We start from the raw sequence: 18,815 nt of genomic DNA, 5'->3' as shown, positions 1-18,815 counted from the left end.
CCCCCCCCCCCCCCCCCCCCGAAACCTATGCCCAAAATCTCAGAGACACACTTATACTATACTAAGGTTCTATTACCCCTCCATACTTATTTTATAAATAATTTTCTACCCCCTTTTTCGGCCTAAGTAGCACTATCTTCTAGTTCCAGCATGTGTTGACAATTTTTCAAGCTATCTGGTTGATAGTGCCACGTAGGCCGAAAAGGGGTAGAAAAATATTTATAAAATAAGTTTGGGGGGGTAATAGGACCTTAGTATAGTATAAGTGTCTCTGGGATTTCGGGCATAGGTTGGGGGGGGGGTACTTGTGCATTTTCCCAAAATTATTTATTGTTTTATAGGTATGGGTATGGGAGCGTATTATACCATTTCAACCTATACTATTGCCTTTCAACAATGATCAACCAGAGGGACAAAAATCACTTGCATATACGGTCTCGACGAAGGGTTCATGAGAATAAGGCTCGAAAAATTATGATCTTTTATAGAGATGTTTTAGACAATCTACAAACTTATTAGGTATAATTAAAAAAATTAGTTTTATCACAAGATTTAAAATGGTAAAAAAAAATGTATGATATATATGTTAATTTTTTCTTCTATAGTTTATTTGGGAGTCTTATTCTCAAGAAGTTCTTAATGCATTGCCTGAATTGTGTCGACGAGGGCAGAATGTGTGGAAGGTGCCATTTATTTTCGGAATATATCGTGAGTGGCACATGGTTGATCATGTAGTAAAACAATTTGGTTTTGTGCAACATATACCACAAAATGTGCATTATTCTGATGAGCATTATAAAATCGATATGCGCCACAAAATAGATAGGCATACTCGTCAGATGTTTGTTGATACTGAAAATACATGGAATGAACGTTATCAACATGTTGTACAAATAAATCATCAAGCAAACCACATTGGTTATTTGAATTGGTATCGACGACATTCATGCAAATCCAAAACATGTTATCCAACATGGATATCAACCAATCGCAGGAAGATATGAGGCATTGGTATGTAATTTTTAAAAAAATACATAAATATCATTGACTTCTTCGTTTGACCTTTTTTATATATATTTTTAATGAATTTTAGGTAATGGGACATGAAAGGCCCCCAAGGCTTAGCTCAAGTGGCAAAAGGTGGAGGATTTGTGGCTTAGGTCGCAAGTTCAAGCCCCACACCATGCAATGCGTAGCCCGGTATTTAAGTGGAGAAGGGTAGAGGGGGCGGGCCCATTATCCACCGAGTTTAGAAGGCTGTGATTGGTCCCAAAGGGAGGGTCACAGACGGATTTCTCGGTTATAAAAAGAAAAAATGGGACATGAAAGATTGTATAGAATGAATCAAGCGATAGAAAATGATAATACTCGGTTATTTCAAATGAGAGACAATGCAAGACAAATGGCATCTTATTCTAGAGATGCTATGAATACTGCTCATTTGAACACGCAGTTGAATTTTCAACAACATTATACTCCACCAAATGAAAATCCATCACCACCAATATCAAATTCGGGAGGTGTTCATATAGAAGAACATACGACGGGATTTTCGGGAAATCAATATGAGGCCAACACAAATTTATCATTGGCTACTCCCGTATTACCTTGTTTTTTACTATACTAGAGTATCTAAACAAAAGAAGAAGGTAGTGGCTTTCAAACTCCTAATGTTGTAAATTTGGGTTTTGAACAAGGAAATTATGGTTTTGTACGACAACGTCAATTTCAAAACTCACCATTTCATGCTAGGAGATTGAGTTTTTCGACGGTAAACATCTTATTCCAGGATGATATGTCTCAAAATCAAAAAACCAATTTAGATAGGTGAGACCACATCTTGAACTTCACTGAGTTTCAGCGCGTTTTATGTGAGCCTTTAACAACAATGCTTTGACTATGTATTGTTGTTTGAGCTTAGAGTTGATTTTCTTGCATTATATATATATATAGATATCTTTTATTCAAATTTGACTCATTTGCGCCTTTCTTCATTAAAACCAGCTCTATCTTATGCTTTGCACTTAAAACCCGGATTGAACTGTACTTTATTTTAATCTACTTTCTGTTAAATGTACTTCGAGAAGTTATTTTTTCATGAGTAACAACAGCTAATGACCAGAATTTGAAAATATTCTGTCAAGAATGTTATATGACTTACAAAAGGAAGTCCAAGATGAAAGTTCTCCCTCCACTTGATTCTTTTTCCTCCCTGATGTTGGAAGGTGGAATGGAATAGAACTTCTTTCAAGCTCTGCTAGTTTCTCATCTCCCCCCACCCTTATTCTCTTCCTGATTAGTATGTGAATGTGAGATAGTTTCCTGTGTCTTACATCTTCCAAGTGACATCTGTAATCAATGGAGCTTATTCTGACCCTTTTAAATATGTCAGATGGAGAAGGAATATCAGCTACTGAGAAGCACATTTGAAGATGCAGGGTTCACAGATGAGCAGATTGCATGTATCCTTATAGTTTCATATCTAGTGTCTCCATAGGATTGAGTTTATTTTAGTTTCTATGAAGAAAAATAGTTAGGGTCTCTTTGGTCGAGCCTAATTATTATTAAGCATAGTGAACTTCGATCAATTACAAAATACTGGGAGAGAAATGATGCTTTTGTCTCTTTAACTTCTGCTAGTTTTGTCAAAAAAATGGTATATTGATGTATTGGCACGTATCCGTATCAATTCTTTTCGGATTGAATTGGCCTTGGGATCATATGAAGATATCCTTTTGTCAGCAGCAGCATCAGTAGAAGCAGAGGCTGCAGTTGGAAATGCTATTTATATGCTACCATCATTTTATAATCATGACTGTGGTAAGAGTTTTCATTCTTCTGATGTTCAGCACTTGCATTATCCATCTGTGTAAGTTGACGATTAATCACAATGCATTTTTTTAGAGACGCACCAAAACGAAACCTTCTTTTGTCTGCATGCTGTTGATTTATTCCTGGGCAACAGACAATAAATTTACATGGTTAATGTTCACACTATGCATATGTTTCTGATATTGTTGTCTAACTCAATGAAGTTTCCAAGATCCATAAACTTATGGCAACAATTATTCGTTTATTGTTGTCTAACTCAATGAAGTTTCCAAGATCCATAAACTTGTGGCAACGATTATTCGTTGTCTGTGGAATGGGCGAATATGAATTTTATCTAATTCCCTGAAGGGCTGCCACTAAGAATTGGCCATTGTCGATTCTCATACTCTGGTGCAATTAGGACTAGGATGATATAGAGTATAGACAAACTGTCCCAAAAAGTCAAATATTCTAGTCGTAAATTGGCTTTGATCATTTTCTTCTGTAACTGGCCTTCTATGGATTGGACCAGTATAAATTCTTGTTATGATCCTCAAAGTTCTGATCTGCAACTGTTGTTAGTGGTTGCACATCCATACTTCCTAGAGGTACTGAACCTTAAGCAGACAAAGTAACCTAAAAGAAGAACAAAGAAAGAACTTACTTTTGATCCAATGCTGAAAATGCATAGATGTGTCAATGGGACACCAGTTTAATTAACTCGAATATTTCACCTGCAGATCCCAATGCACACATTTTGTGGATAGAAAGTGTGAACGCAAAATTGAAGGCTCTTCGTGATATTGAAGCAGGTGACTCTCCTTCCATTATTTAATCAGTTCGTTTTGCACTGGTATACATAAGTGTAAGAGAATTTGTTCCATAAGATTTAAGAAAGTTGTATTTACTTGTGTTGTGAAATCATCTTGGCTTTTTTTATACGTTCAATTTTTGGATGTTCATTGTCGTTGAATAGAGATTCCATGTGATTATAATCTGATTAGCAGCCAATTTTGACCTCAAAACAACGCATGCTTAATGGCCAAAGGGCTTTGGTAAAGTGTTAGAGTGCAACACGTGAATGTGCGTTAGGCGCATGTCACAGGTTCCAAATCAGCTGCAGACAGCCTAGTATTTAAATGGAGAAGGGTAGAGGGACAAACCCATTATTCACTAAGATTTGAGCCGTGCGCTATAGGCCTCAGTGATTTGTCGATTACAAAAACACTGCTTGTTTAATATTTTGCTAGACCTACAATTGTGTTGTAGAGAACATGTAATTTTCTGCTAATATAGGAATTCCTGATGATTTGGTTGATGTTGCTATATTTCAATATCAACAAAAGCTTCAATCCTAAGCTAGTTGGGGTTGACAACATTATTCATTTGCTCCATTTCTTTCCAATATTCTCAATTTGATTGATTTCCTTCTACTGGTAATATAGGCATGAATATAATTTCCAGTTTCTCATGACGAGTGTGTTTAAACTCTCATGTTATATCAGGGGAAGAGTTGAGGATATGCTACATTGACGCAAGCATGGATTGTGATGCTCGGCGCGCCATCCTTTCTGAAGGGTTTGGTTTCGATTGCAAATGTGCTCGATGTATGTCTAATGACTAGACATTAGCAGATCAAGGTTATCTGCATTCTACTTCCTACAGCTTCCGAAAGAACAATGTCTAATCTTTAACAATGATCCATCTAGGACCATGATAAACAAAATAATTATCACTGCTTGTATTTTTATTTTTGATAAGTGATAAATGGTACAGTTGATAATGAATTACTTTTATATATCCATGCAGCCTTTACTTTAGTGGCATTCTTTGTCAAGAAGTTGGTGACTTATAACAATGTTGTTGTGTAATATCACCTACAAAGTCAAAAATCAATTATTTACTTTTGAATTTCAGTTAGTGCACTTTCTATAATTTGTATGTTTGAATCTATTAAGTTAAAAATTGTGGGAGTGCGTGCTTGCGTTAGGGACTGACTACCTAGGTCGGTAAAATGTTTTACTCTAAGCTTTATCAATTATACGCTTGCACAAACTATTTGTAAGAGTGAAGATTTTTCTCGAATGAAGAGAAGTAATTACACTTTAAAACTTAATATTGGAAAAATATTTTTTGTTGTTCCATCTTTTAAGAGAACTTTTCATGCTCTTAACCCTTATTCACATATTGATAAATCTCGATGTAATTTAACAAGGAGGAGAAAATAAAGTCTTACTCATCAACAAAATCATAAAGAAAACACACTCACGCTAGAATTAATAACATCTGATTAATTAGGATTAGGAGAGTCAGTAATTAATTAAGAATATAAATGAAATTCTATTTTACCCCTTTAATGATGGGTCAACTAGTCTAAAGCTATATCAATCCATAGAAGATGAAAATGTCGACTGTTGAATGTTGGGGGAGGTAGTTGAGTTTTAAAAAGACAAAAAATATGATTTTTGTCCCTTGGGAGGATTGTCACACTCTTTATTCTTGATATGCTTTGTTGAAAGAGAGAGAAAGAGAAAGTTTGAATAATAGTTATGAGGATTATTAATTACTCCCGCCAAGTTAGCTTAGTGGTTATAAGTGTGAAGAAAGGGGCAGAGAGGTGGCAAAAAGAGTGCTTTCTTTTCATTCTCCTAACTTTCATCTCCTCTTCCCTTAAATATTCTTCAACCAAACCTTCTTTTTCCTCAATCTTTCCCTCCTCTTACATCAAACCAAACTCACTTGTTAGTTAACTTGTTTTTCACTTTCTTTTTCTTTTTTTTTTTAAAAATAATAATTAAAAAACAAGAAACAAGAAACAAGTGATTAGCTAAGCTAGTAGAGGTTGCAAGCCAACCTCATAGCTATAATCTTTCCTTTCATTTTCCTCTAAACTTTTTTTTTCTCTTTGCATCAGTATGGAGGCTGTGAGTAGTCTAAGTTCTTCATCTGTTATATCAAAAACTGTCATGAAATTGACAAAGAATTGGAGATGGTGTCCTCCTAACAAGGTATATTGCCAAACTAGTGGTACAAAAAATGGGAATGTTTCTTCTGTTGTAACAGAGAGATCATCGGTTAACTCGGAAAAAACTTTAGGAAGTTTGGTTTTGACTCCAAATACTGAAATTAAGGTGAAGGATTTGGTGCCTTATGGTCAGCCAAGGCATGATGATGGTATAGGCATTACCATGTTTCTGAGAGGGAAGGCATTTCTCATTACTGGTGCAACTGGTTTTCTGGGAAAAGGTATGTTTACTTTACAGCACTATATCTCCTCCGTTTTTCTTTCCTAACTCGTGATTCTTATAACATCATATCTTCCCTCCAGTTCTTATTGAGAAGATCTTAAGGACAACACCTGACGTGAACAAAATATTCATCTTGATCAAGGCAAAGAACAAAGAAGTTGCTATGCAGAGATTGAAGAATGAAGTATTTATGCATTAATCTTATGTACTCATACACTTATCTTTTTGGCTACTTATCCACCATTAACAAGTTTGTTTTTTAAAATTTCCATCAGATCCTCAATGCTGATATATTCAATTGCCTCAAACAAGTCCATGGGAAATCTTATCAGACTTTCATGTTGAGCAAGTTGGTACCTGTGTTAGGAAATGTTTGTGAAGCTAATCTTGGAATCGATCAAGACACAGCCAACATGATGGCGAAAGAGGTTGACATAATTGTAAATTCTGCTGCCAATACCACTTTTGATGAAAGGTTGTTGCAGATTAACATCTGGAGTTGTGTGCATATATGTCCATGTTTTCCTTCTCATGCCTGAAGCAAGTATATATTTGATGAAATCTGCAGGTATGATATAGCACTTGATATAAATACTGGAGGACCTACCCGCCTTATGAACTTTGCAAAACAATGTCACAACCTTAAACTCTTTCTTCAAGTATCCACAGGTAAGCACTCACTCTCAGACAAGAAATTACTTGCCTCACCAATTTATCAAGAGATGTTTAACTTGAACGATATGTCTATTGATTGAAGAGATTGTTTCATGTTAAAAACAGCATATGTTAATGGACAGCGACAAGGTAGAATTATGGAAAAGCCATTCTGCATTGGAGATAGTATAGCAAAGGAGAATCTTCTCTCTGAAGTTAATCCGAACTCCTTCACCTCATTGAATGTTGAAGATGAGATAAAGTTAGTTTTGGAGTCTAAACAAGGTTTAGAAGATAATTCAGTTGCTCAGAAAATGAAGGAGATTGGTTTACAGAGGTATGTATATATTATAGCACTAAATATTTGCTTGCTTCATTACATATTTGCTTAACATAGAGTACATTTGAATTGATCAGAGCTAACAAATTTGGGTGGCAAGACACTTATGTATTCACAAAGGCAATGGGAGAGATGATGATAGATAGCATGAGAGGTGATATTCCTGTAGTAATTATTCGACCAAGTGTCATTGAGAGCACCTACAAGGAACCATTTCCTGGATGGATGGAAGGGAGCAGGTGAATATTCTACTTAAAACTCAAATCACAAAAAAGACTTGCAATAATTCACCTTAAAAACTAATGTTACTTTCATATGCAGGATGATGGATCCAATCATCTTGTACTATGGTAAAGGGCAGCTCACAGGGTTTCTTGTAGACCCTAATGGAGTTCTTGATGTGGCAAGTTCTTCACATAAATATCCAGTATGAACATTAACATATATAAAGGGTATAGTAGTGTGTATTTATTTGTGTCTCTCTTGTACGTAGGTTCCAGCTGACATGGTTGTGAATGCAACCTTGGCAGCCATGGCAAAACACGGTACAGAAGGAAAACCAGGTAGTAGTAATGTTTACCAGGTTGCTTCATCTGCTGTAAATCCATTAGTCTTCAAGGACCTGGCCAGAATGCTATTTGATCACTTCAACCGTTCACCCTACATTGACTCCAAAGGAAGACCAATTCATGTTCCAAAAATGTCGCTGCTCAGATCCATGGAGGACTTATCATCCCATCTATGGCAAGACGCCATTAACAGAAGTGGCATAACAGATTTGACCGATCCAAATGGAAAGTTGTCCAGGAAACTTGAGAACATCTGCAGGAAGTCAGTGGAGCAAGCAAAGTACCTGGCTAATATTTATGAACCCTACACTTTTTATGGAGGAAGGTAAGAATTTGGTCTTTATTATCCTCTCTATTAAGTTTTGCACCATTTTTATGAGGTTAAAAGAGGTCCAAAATTTTCCAGATTTGACAACAGCAATACTCAGAGGTTGATGGAATGCATGTCTAAAGAAGAAAGATGGCAATTTGGATTTGATGTAGAAAGCATAGATTGGAAAGATTATATCTCTAATGTCCACATTCCAGGGCTAAGGAAGCATGTAATGAAAGGAAGAGGATCATGCACTTAGTCTCACTCTGCTCCTTTATGTTTCTGCATCTTATCTTACTGTAATACAAGCATACAACTGTTGGTTTTACTTTTACTTTTTTTCTTCCCGAAAGACTTGTGATTTCCGGACAAGATCATCTTTAACAAGAACTTCCTGATAATCACTGATGTAATATCATTTTCAATATACTATATTAATAATATCATATCAAAGTGATCAGTCTACCATAAAAATGTATAGGATTCTTCATATTTATATGTGCGGTGCAAGCCTAAAATTTTTACTTGTCTAGTTCTGTGTATAAAAATGGAAAAGAAACATTATTACCTCTGTTAATCTTTATGGCTCTCAAAGTAGCTAGAATTGCTTTCAGAACCCGCAGAATATCTCATTTACATCAGTAATAATATATTACAAAAGTTCAAAATTGCCATACAAGAGTTCAAAATGGTCAGATAAGAACATATTCCTATATATCAACACAAACAATATATATTCTATTATACATGAAATACCAAGCATCATAGGCCCAGGTGAAAGAATAGAGAAGGCACGAGATCCACCACAGACCAAGCAAGACTAGCGTACTGAAAGAGCCTAATACCAGTATCGACTTCGAACGAGTCCTGCTGGGAGAAAAAGAATAGTTTTTGAATATAACCTGCTTGCTTTATTTGATCTGACTTTTTAGCAGAAGCTGAAACGCTTAGTGATGGGACATAGCTGCTTGATCTCACTGGGATGCCCAATGCATTGGCAAGCATGGGAAGCATCCATTTGGCAAGAGCCTTGCTGCAGAACCTCACAAGGAGTATTGTTGGATATCCTACAATCAGTCTTCCCAAAAATGCAGGAAGGGTAAGCTGGGGAGTGAAGACACGGGGTACACTCTCATGATGAAACTGATGATATGTCTGATGGACACCAATTACCTGGACAAAAGGATTTTGTTTTCATGAAATTAGAGGCACTTGCAAGTACCCTGTAAAAGCACACCTAATCACTTATCTATAAGGGATCATCACATCCTTCTATAAATCCAAAAAAAAAACTGAACCTGAGCACAAGGACATGCATAATAACTAAAAAGAAATTATACGACAGTAACCTTGCCAAAAAATAAGAACAAAAAATGCCAGGACAGCAGTATTCAGCTTTTCCAAGTACTCAAATTCAAGGAGGCATAGAAATTCATCATGTAAACTCTCATAGAAAAAATCAACACCAAGTAGTTTTTCCTCAATCTAATACATATGAAACCCACCGGTGGCAGAGCCACATGTTCGTCAGAAATTTACATTGTGTATATAAATAAATTTTATGTATATATATTGTATATTGACTCTCCTTGGTTTCTTCGTGGGTCTATCCTTTATAGTTTGACACCCCTTAGTGAAAATCCTAGTTCCACCACTGAAATCCACAAAAAACTAAGGTCTACGAGATTATTAGCCCTCGTCCCCAGAGAGTGAGGTCTTGAACAGGAACATAAGCAAGAGTAGGAAAAACAAAGGACGATATTTGAGCGAAAGAGAGCTTAAGATTGACTAGGGACCAACAAGGAAAGGAGCAGACACTTCTCTCTCTCTCTCTCCAACAATTCTACTTATTCCATTTTTTGTTTAGTTAATAGATAAGCAAACGAAACATGCAGGAGGAATCGGAAACCTATGCTACTCTATCACATCTCTAGTTATTTCCTTGATAGCCAACAAAGGCACACATAGGTAAGACTACAGCAACACATGCTTATATTTTGGCTATCAAAACCAAGGTAGCAACAGGAAAAGGACTTCCACTCCAGGACAGCAACCCACACAACTTTTAGCCCTCAGCTGCCTTGTTTATATTATTAAATTCAAAGTTTGCACTATTGCTCATTCAATTTAAATGGAGTTTTATGACTTCCAATAGAATCATTTTAATCATACAAGTCAAAGTGCAATCAATAACAAGTTTATTAAGAGTAAAGAAAATGTTGGGTTGAACAGTCAAAAGACCACCTCTCCAACAAATTGTCCAGAGACAATCACTTCGTAAATAGACCATTGCCTTCTGAACAACTCATCAAGGAGAAAGCAGTGTGGAAGAAATAACGTAGCAAAGCTATTGAACTTTTTCATATCAACATAGCTGATTCACATGAACTAAGAAGTAGGAGAAGAAAATTTTTACAATCATATGCTAAGCAACAAGATAACCATTTCCCACATTTTTCCTTATGCAGTCATTTTCCAGTACTAAAAATTTTAGGCAAATGCACTGACACAATCTGGTCAATGAACACAAATCTCAGTAGAAGGTCTCAACAAAGGAATAAGTGGAAGGAGAATTATGAACTTAACAAGATAAAATCAAGCAAGTACAGTTGTGTGCTTACAATTCCCAATGCCACACCATTAAAGGCTGTATGGAACTCAAAACTTGGAGTTGGAAGCTGGGGTGTAGGGTAAGCAAAGAGCAACAAGAAGCATAGCACAGCCCAGAATGATGCAACTGCAAATAATTCCAAATCTCAGAACCAGGGACAAGATAAATAGTCATTCAAATATGAAATAAAGATGACAAGATAACTGGAAAACTCACATTAAGAACCCGACATTCAAATCTATTTAAAAAAAGGATAAAAAAGGAGAATTTTTTGCAGGAGGAGCCAAGCTTTTACATCTTTCAGCTTCAGGAACCTCAAGTGCATTTCCAGGCCCTATAAGCTAAATATCAGCACCATAATGGTACATTATCAATTGTTGTCTGAACTATTTCTATCTACTTAAGCATCACTTGTCTTTTTTTTTCTTTGTGTTGTTTTTTATATTTGAGCCAAGGGTATATCAGAAACAACCTCTCTACCTCGTAGGGGTAAGGTCTGCATAGACACTAACCCTCCCCATACCCTACTAGTGGGATTACACTGGTTATGTTGTTTTTTGTATTTGATTGAAGCCATGGTTAAACATCCATTTGGATTTTGGAGTATACTTTCAAGATACCACACCAGTGGTAGAAGCATCACCAATATCACCACTCCTAGTTTACTCCTCCACTGTTTTGGAAGACTCTATTGGTCATGACAAAGTGATTTGGAAGACTCTATTGGGCATCTTGATCTATTTCTGTATTCCCAATATGCTTTGAAGTGGATATCTACCAAGAAGCACATCAGGGTTATCAGCAAGGCAGCGTAGCATCTCTTCCCAATTCTCTAGATTTTGATTTTTGAATGACACAACCTTTAAGACCAAGGAAATTCAAAACAGGTAACAGTACTCGTACCATTTTGGCCCGAAACTATGAAATAATCTATGTATTTGTGAACAGAAAGCCAGGATGCCAAGATTGCCAATCCGAAAGCTAGACCCGCAATGATGTCAATCAAGCTGTGCATTCCCAGATATATTCTTCCTGACAGAAAGGCAAAATTTGAGTCCTGGATATTTTGAAGAAGTAAAATTGGAGCCTCATGCAGGAAAAATAGGACTTACCTAACGCAATGAAGAAAACAAACAAACAAACGATTACTAATCCAGCTAATCCAGTAATAGCATCATCATTTTGTATGTAGGATAAGATGTACTGAAGGAGGAACCTGATTTGTCCCAAAAAAGGAAATAAGAGGAGTAAGAATACGCTGATATATAAAGCACAAAATGCAGCAGGGCGAGTATTTTTCGTTCCTAAATGAAGCAAAGACTAATTGATTTATTTTATGCTAATTCCATCAGAGAATGAAGCAGCAGAACAAAAATAAGAGGTGTACCCTGACAGGCAGACAGTGTTGAGTGTGTGCGAAGAAGGAAGTCCATATTCGAGAGCATTTTCTTTCTCATCTTCAGTTGCTGTTATTCTCCTAACAGGTGGTGCACTTGGTCTAGGAGCACATACAACATCCTGCAATTTTAAACTATGATCAACCAAAATTCACCTAGAAAAACTTACATACATACATTAAGAGAAAAGACAGTACCTTTATACAGTTACCAATATAATCACACAAGGCCATCAAAAGAGTCATCTGTCTAGCCAATTTACAATGCCCACTCTGCAACATACAAACTCCACTATAAAAAAAGAAAGCTTTGCAAGAAACACAAGTACAAATTGGCAAAACAAAGACATACCCAGAATAGCAATGGAAGGAAAGCAGTGTAGAATGGCACAGAAACAACACAAGAAAGGGCAGAAAATAAGGCATCCAAATATTTGTTGTGATATTTCTGCAAAAAAAGAATAAAAAGGAAATCAATCAGTATAGACATAAAACTTTCACAGGCATAGAAAGTAAAAAGGAGCAAACCTGGATCTTTAAAGTAATAGGAGTGGTAGAAACAACATAGCTAGAAACCCATGGTTGAGTTAAAGATCTAATCTTTTGGGTGACATTAAACATTGAAGATAGAATGACCCATGTACCAATTCCACACAAAGACAACACCTCCCACCTTGGAATGCTCTCCATCAAACCTCTCAAAATTCCTCCTTCTCTTCTTCCCCCTTTCTTTTGCCAGAGAAACAATGATTCCTCTGGCTGGCTTCTTGAATTTTAACAATATTTTTCTTTGTCTATTTTGTATGTATTTTAGAGAAATTGGTCTTTCCAAGAAACACTGATTTCCTTTGACAGAGAAAGAGAGTTTGACTATAAAAACTTATTTTAATTACGGTTGAGGTATAATATATAAAGTCACAGGCTAATATTATCAAGTTGTCATATTGCGGAATCTTCTCTATTATTTTCTCCCAATTTTTAAGGAAAAAATTACTATAATTATTCAAGAATTTAATTAGCTGATCTAATTAGTTTATGTTATAAAATAAAAATTATGTACTGAAATTAAAATTAAAATTAAAAGTAAAAAGAAATAGACATGTGTAGCCCTTATCAACACATGTCTATTACTCTAAAGACCACTATTGCATTCTATCTTTAATTCATATTGTTTTAGAATAAGTTTTCATAACTTCTCTATATCTGACCAACCATAAGAAAACTTACCAATCATTGTATACTCCAGTTTCTCATTGATTATCATCTGATTAACTTCTTCCTGCTCTCATATTACTTGTGGTTCTCAATGCATGTATGATATTGATTTCAATGGTAGGGTTTTAATATAGTAGCGGAGCTAAGATTTTTAATAAGATGATTCAAAATCTGAAGAACTAAACACACGAACTAACTGAAGGGGGTTCGACATCTACTATATATACATAAAAAATAATTTTAACCATGTATAAATAATAATATTTTCCGCCGAAGGAGGTTCAGATGAACCCTCTAACAGAGGGCTAGCTCCACCCCTGTTTTAATGTTAGGCTTGTACCGCATCAAAGAATCAACATATGAAGGTCCTGGTGGTGTTGCCAGCAGGCCTACCTCTAGAGGAGGTTGGCCAATGGCCGTGACAGCCATCAAAAAGTAGGCAAACTAGGGTTGATGGTGGTAGGGTTTTCTTTTCCTTAGAGAGCATTTTTTTTAACTTCCATCACTCCCCTTGTATGTCCATGTAAAAGAATTTTTTTAGTAAAAAAGAAAAGGTGTAGTAATATGTTTTGTTTGTTATATCATTAAAAGCATTTACTAGGAAAATCCAGTGGGATAAAACTTGATTAAGGGAAAAAGTGTTATTTACTTCCCCTGATGATGACATCACTTAACAATTCGAAGATGACGAATTCCAATTTTATATTTCAACTTCTCAAAGTTGAAGTTGTTAATGCCTTGGTGAGTACGAACTATTGAACATCAGACTCCTTTGATGTGTCCCCCGCTTAGTTGAGTTATGCCTGCAACATTATATTCATATTATGTTGGAATATCTCTTTTCAAAGGAAGGTCACATATTTTCAGGATATGTTTATTGATCTCAGTCAACTATATTTTTGACAATCACTCGATTTATGATCTTGTTGGTATAGATAAATTGCTTGTTTGACTTGTTAGTAGCGACAACTAAGCACTAAGGGACACTTTTACTTGTATGACAATAAAATTGACTATTCTTTGGAATGATTTGGTATGACAGTATTCCCACCTGAAAACATATAACTTTCTTGAGATCAAACTTCATAACTTCCTGCAATTTCATAATCAATATGCCTTGACACAATTGGTTAGAATAAATAATTTGTATTAATATTTAATTTATTCTAATATCTCTTTTGATAAGAGTGATATTATATTTTACACGCACTTTAATAAAATTATTATAACATGTATAATAAGAGCAAGATACATAAGTGCACAAATTGCACTATGACATGATACTTTCTAACCATTTTAATGAGATCAAAATTGATCTTTATGTTAAGCGATCTCACAACCATTAAGGTACTATTCAATGAAATCGCTTAAAACCCTTTCTAAATTGTTCAAGAATTTTCATATAATATTATTGTCTAGCTAGACACTATAATCATTCGTTATACGGTTCAAGCTTTTCATATATTGTCGGACTGAAAGAAACTTCGTTGCATTCACCATAGGAGAACATATCTCCATACAATAATGTCATTACTTTTGCGGAACATTTTTATGCCCCAAGGCAAAAGTTGTGCTTTATATCTTGTGATTTTTTTTCTATTTGACCTTTCACATAACAGTCTATTTGTACCCCATTGACAGTATATCATGATATATGAACTACAAGTTCAGGACATCACTTTTTCAAGTGAAATAAAATATTTTATTTGGCCAATCATTTATTTGTTAACTCATTTGACAGATTTAATATCAAGACCCTTGTCACCATTATAATTTTGAGCGCTACATTATATCAAATATTGTCGAGGGTTATTTTGTATCGATTCTAATATGACATATTTTTTCAAGCTCCTTTTATTTTTCATCACTTTCAGGTACTTGAACCAGTGTTATGTCATGGTGCTCTTTCTAAAACACTTGCCTCATTATTATGACCATATTGATCATTAACTCCTCTTATTTTTCAAGAAGTTTTATATTTTGAATACATTAATCCATCACACTTTAGATGTGCCATACATTATGTCCTTCAAAAACTTTTCATTAAAGCATTTATAACATGATTATAACATAGGGTCAGCGAATGTGTCTGACAATTGACTTAAGTTATCTTTTCAATGAGGATCATATCAATGGTAATTTATTATGTATAACTTATTTTCTCAATTGCTTATCATCTCTCCCTTTAATGTTAGAAAATCTAACATTCACCCACCTTATTTGGAGACTCGACTTTGTGCATTGCATAGTGATGGAGCAATTGATTATATGTCGAACATTTAATTTCTAGATAAGAATTATTTGGGTTTCTGACCCCAAACCAATTGTGATAGGAGAACTTTGTTAGCTTTATACGTACAAGTATTGCTATATTTTAAATAACACATTTGATACCAAATCTTTTTTGGAAATTTTTTCCTCATAATCAACAGTTTAGCTATTATTGAAGGCATATAATTTCTATTTAAACCCACTTGGATAGAAATCAGTTATCACGATCCAAAAATGGACGTGATGACACTCTTTTGTTCCCACCAAGATAAGTCAGCCTCAACCCAACGAATTCATAAAGGTAAATCAAGAACAAAATAAAAATGGAAAAACTTATTCATTCTATTAACACCCCAAAACCTGGTTGTCACGTGTGTTAACCACTAATACATAAAGTGCGAAATTAAGAAATAAGTACAAATAGCAAGCCTTTTTTTTCTCAAATAGAAAAAAGCATAAAAAGAACTAGATGGCCCGTCGGGATGACAAACAACTACCTCTCAACCGTTCTTTGACGAGCCACGGAGATGGGAGAGAAATAGCAATTACATGGTACCAGACTCGGAACCTACACAAGTGTAGAAGCAAGTAGTGAGTACCAAGCAATACATTACCCAGCAAGAAACCTAACAAAGAATGCAAACTAGCTAGAAATCGAATACTCCTTTCATCCCAACCGAACCTCCTCAAACTACAACCTGCACATAAATCAGCTCAACCTAAAGTTCTACAATACACAAATCCCAAGGCTCAATAAGCACAGTCCAATAGTCACAATTAAACAACCAACATGTATCAAGTAAGTCAATCTCAATTTCAAGTAGATCAACCACAAGTAACAAGTGCATCAATCACAGTTAACAAGTAGGCCAAACATAAGCTTAAAAACTCATCAAATCATAATAATCAAACGGTAACACCCTGGATACGAAATAGGGACTTTAGTCAAACTGCATAAGTTGCAGATGCCAGCCAAGGAGGCCAACCATGGCCCGTGGGTTGAACCACGGACCATAGGTGTGGTCTGTGGGTTGGACACCCAGGTCTAGGACCACGGATCGACCTACAGACCGTAGGTCAGACCATAGTCTGTGGTCGGGGTCCGTGGTTTGAGGCCCAAATGTCATGTTTTTGACCACCATCGACGGTCATGCAGGAGTGACTGTAGGTCAATCCACAGCCCGTAGATGGGTGGCCTTAGGTCCTGGAAAAAACCTTTTTATCTACCGACGAAAGTGTCGGACGGACCGTAGGTCCAACCACGGTCTGTCGGTTGTGGGGCATTGGGGGCAGTTGGTAATTATTTTAGGGGTAGTTGGGTCTTTTCCTAATTAATTAATCCCTATACTATGTCGTTTTGCCTAAGTTTAGAACCCCTATATATGCCTTTTTACCCCCAAATTCACCCTATTTAATTCATTCTTCCAAATTCCCAAAAGAAAACCAAATTACTCTCAAATATTCTCTCTCTAGAAACTTAAAGAAGAAAAAGAAGAAGATTCAACATATGGTTTCAAGCTAAGGTCTCAATTCCTCCATTGAAGATAAGCAATTGGACTTGAGGTATGGTAGTTTTCATCCATGAATCCCCCTCATTCATGGAGTCCCCAAATTCCTCTATTTCAAAATGTAGAATTTCCCAATTAGCTAGGGTTTTCTTCAATCACCATGGGTTCCTTTGATTATTGATTTAATTAATTGGGTTATGATCTTCTAAGCATGAATTGATGAATTTCTATAGTTTTATAATGTTTTCCCCTATGAACCCATTTGATCCCTATGTTTTCAAGTTATGAACTATATGTTGTGGGATTTTGATCTTAAAGGAAGAGTTCTATGAAATTAAGAATGTAATGAGAGAATTGCATGAGTTTATGATGAAATTCATATTTAACCCTTGTTTTCTAAATGTTGATGATTGAAAGAGGGTTTTTGGCCTTAAAAAGGTGATTATGGAATTATGCATGTTTTCATGAAGATTATGTAAATGTTTAAGGGTGCTTTGAGAGTAAGGTGCCAAATAATGATGTTTTATGTTGTGTTTTGAAAGGATATTCTCATAAATGCATAATTAACACGATGTGAAATGTTTTCACACATAATGAAGATTCTAAGGTTGAAAGGTTTTCTCACTTAATTGAATCTAAGATTTACATATAGACATGGATGGTGAAAGGTTTTCTCACGCATGATCTAAAGACCTATCCTAATGGACTAAGTTGGATTGATTGTCCAAGGGACATCCTTCCATGAGACATGAGTTAAGTCAAAACTCAATAACTACTCCATAGGATTTATGCTTAGCATCGAGTGGATATTGACATTGAGATGGAAGCTCTCTCCTTAGTAGAGGCTGAGTTTCTAGTAACAATCTCCTTATCCCATAAACTATGTGCCCCCGTAGGATATTTAGCTAGTGGATCCACCTAAGCTAAGAATACATGGTTCTGCCTTAGGTAAGTAGGACACCCCTTTTCGGTGTGGGTAACACCGGGTGATCATGTTATAGTTCACATGGTCTCTTGTCGGTTAAGTGTTATTCCCACAATAACAAGATGAATAACGAACTAAGTCATGGTTAAAGAAGTATCTCGCTAGTGTTCAAAGGTTTTAATGATGATGCAAGCTTGTCTTAAATATGATGTTATGACTTATGTTCTCCAACTCTCTCATATGATGTTTTAACATGGTAAATTGCATGTTATGAAACGAAATGTCCCTTTTAGCATGATTTAAATGTTTTTATGCATAACTATCATACTTGGTGCATTTTTGTACTAACACATACTCTTGCCTATATCTTTCCTAAAATGTAGGGTCCGACAGTTTGGTTCTCGAATTTCGTGGCTACAGTTTGACTTGGATATTTCCTGAGTTTTGGTGAATCCTCATGCTTCAAGGACGGAGTTTATTGCTTTTAGTTTTTGTTCATGTATTTCTCTTTTGAACATGATGTATGGGCTAGGCCCAATTTCATTCGATTGTAATAGATGGCTATGATGAGACATGAGTTTAGACTTTCGTTTTTCTATAAAAATTGTTTTGGACTTAAAAGGTTGTTTTACTCTTATTGTTCTATTTCTTATGTTATTTGAGCTAAGTGGCTTGTATTAAGTCCTTCAGGGTTCTATACGACATGTTACATCTAGAGGGTACCCTGGGCCATGACAAACTTGGTTATCAGAGAATAATGTTTTGAATGGTCCTAGGATGTCTCATAACACGTCTAGTAGAGTCTTGTTCATGAGTTTAAAGAGCGCCACATTTATGAATGAGAGGCTACAAGATGATTAGGAAACTCCACTTCTTTCATTACTCTAAAGTTGTGCCATGAAGTTTAACTTTATTAAGTATCTCTCCTAAACCTTACCCTATGCTCTTCAGGAT

The 18,815-nt window shown here is 35.6% G+C and overlaps 3 protein-coding genes across 4 annotated transcripts in view; 2 read left to right on the top strand and 1 right to left on the bottom strand.

Annotated features, from left to right (window-relative positions):
• Nucleotides 1-4,653, top strand: part of LOC125859507 (histone-lysine N-methyltransferase ATXR4) — a 17,342-nt gene extending 12,689 nt beyond the window's left edge. Inside the window, exons 4-7 of one of the 2 annotated variants that reach the window (XM_049539280.1) lie at nt 2,393-2,462; nt 2,641-2,820; nt 3,552-3,623; nt 4,317-4,645. In XM_049539280.1, coding sequence (XP_049395237.1) covers nt 2,393-2,462; nt 2,641-2,820; nt 3,552-3,623; nt 4,317-4,435 — 441 coding nt within the window. In that variant the 3' untranslated portion in view covers nt 4,436-4,645. Of the gene's footprint in view, nt 1-2,392; nt 2,463-2,640; nt 2,821-3,551; nt 3,624-4,316 lie in introns of both variants that reach the window. The other variant, XM_049539281.1, reaches the window with a different exon arrangement.
• An 873-nt stretch (nt 4,654-5,526) lies between these two features.
• Nucleotides 5,527-8,392, top strand: LOC125859503 (fatty acyl-CoA reductase 2, chloroplastic). The gene is made up of 9 exons (XM_049539273.1): nt 5,527-6,057; nt 6,140-6,243; nt 6,335-6,534; nt 6,628-6,728; nt 6,840-7,050; nt 7,131-7,292; nt 7,375-7,456; nt 7,547-7,947; nt 8,029-8,392. Exons 1-9 carry the CDS (start codon nt 5,727-5,729, stop codon nt 8,192-8,194), a joined length of 1,758 nt encoding a protein of 585 aa, XP_049395230.1. The 5' UTR covers nt 5,527-5,726; the 3' UTR covers nt 8,195-8,392.
• Nucleotides 8,393-8,543: 151 nt separating this feature from the next.
• Nucleotides 8,544-12,790, bottom strand: LOC125859504 (lipid phosphate phosphatase delta). Its single transcript, XM_049539276.1, has 8 exons — nt 12,471-12,790; nt 12,295-12,390; nt 12,141-12,215; nt 11,934-12,064; nt 11,659-11,762; nt 11,450-11,578; nt 10,557-10,672; nt 8,544-9,108 (listed from the first exon to the last, which is right to left on the bottom strand). The coding sequence occupies exons 1-8, from the start codon at nt 12,630-12,632 to the stop codon at nt 8,698-8,700; spliced, it is 1,224 nt and encodes a 407-aa protein (XP_049395233.1). The 5' UTR covers nt 12,633-12,790; the 3' UTR covers nt 8,544-8,697.
• Nucleotides 12,791-18,815: the final 6,025 nt, after the last annotated feature.

This window comes from Solanum stenotomum, chromosome 3, assembly GCF_019186545.1.
Source record: "Solanum stenotomum isolate F172 chromosome 3, ASM1918654v1, whole genome shotgun sequence".
Lineage (NCBI taxonomy): Eukaryota > Viridiplantae > Streptophyta > Magnoliopsida > Solanales > Solanaceae > Solanum > Solanum stenotomum.
Note: the sequence above shows the minus strand (reverse complement) of the source record. Positions and strands in the feature narration are given on the sequence as shown.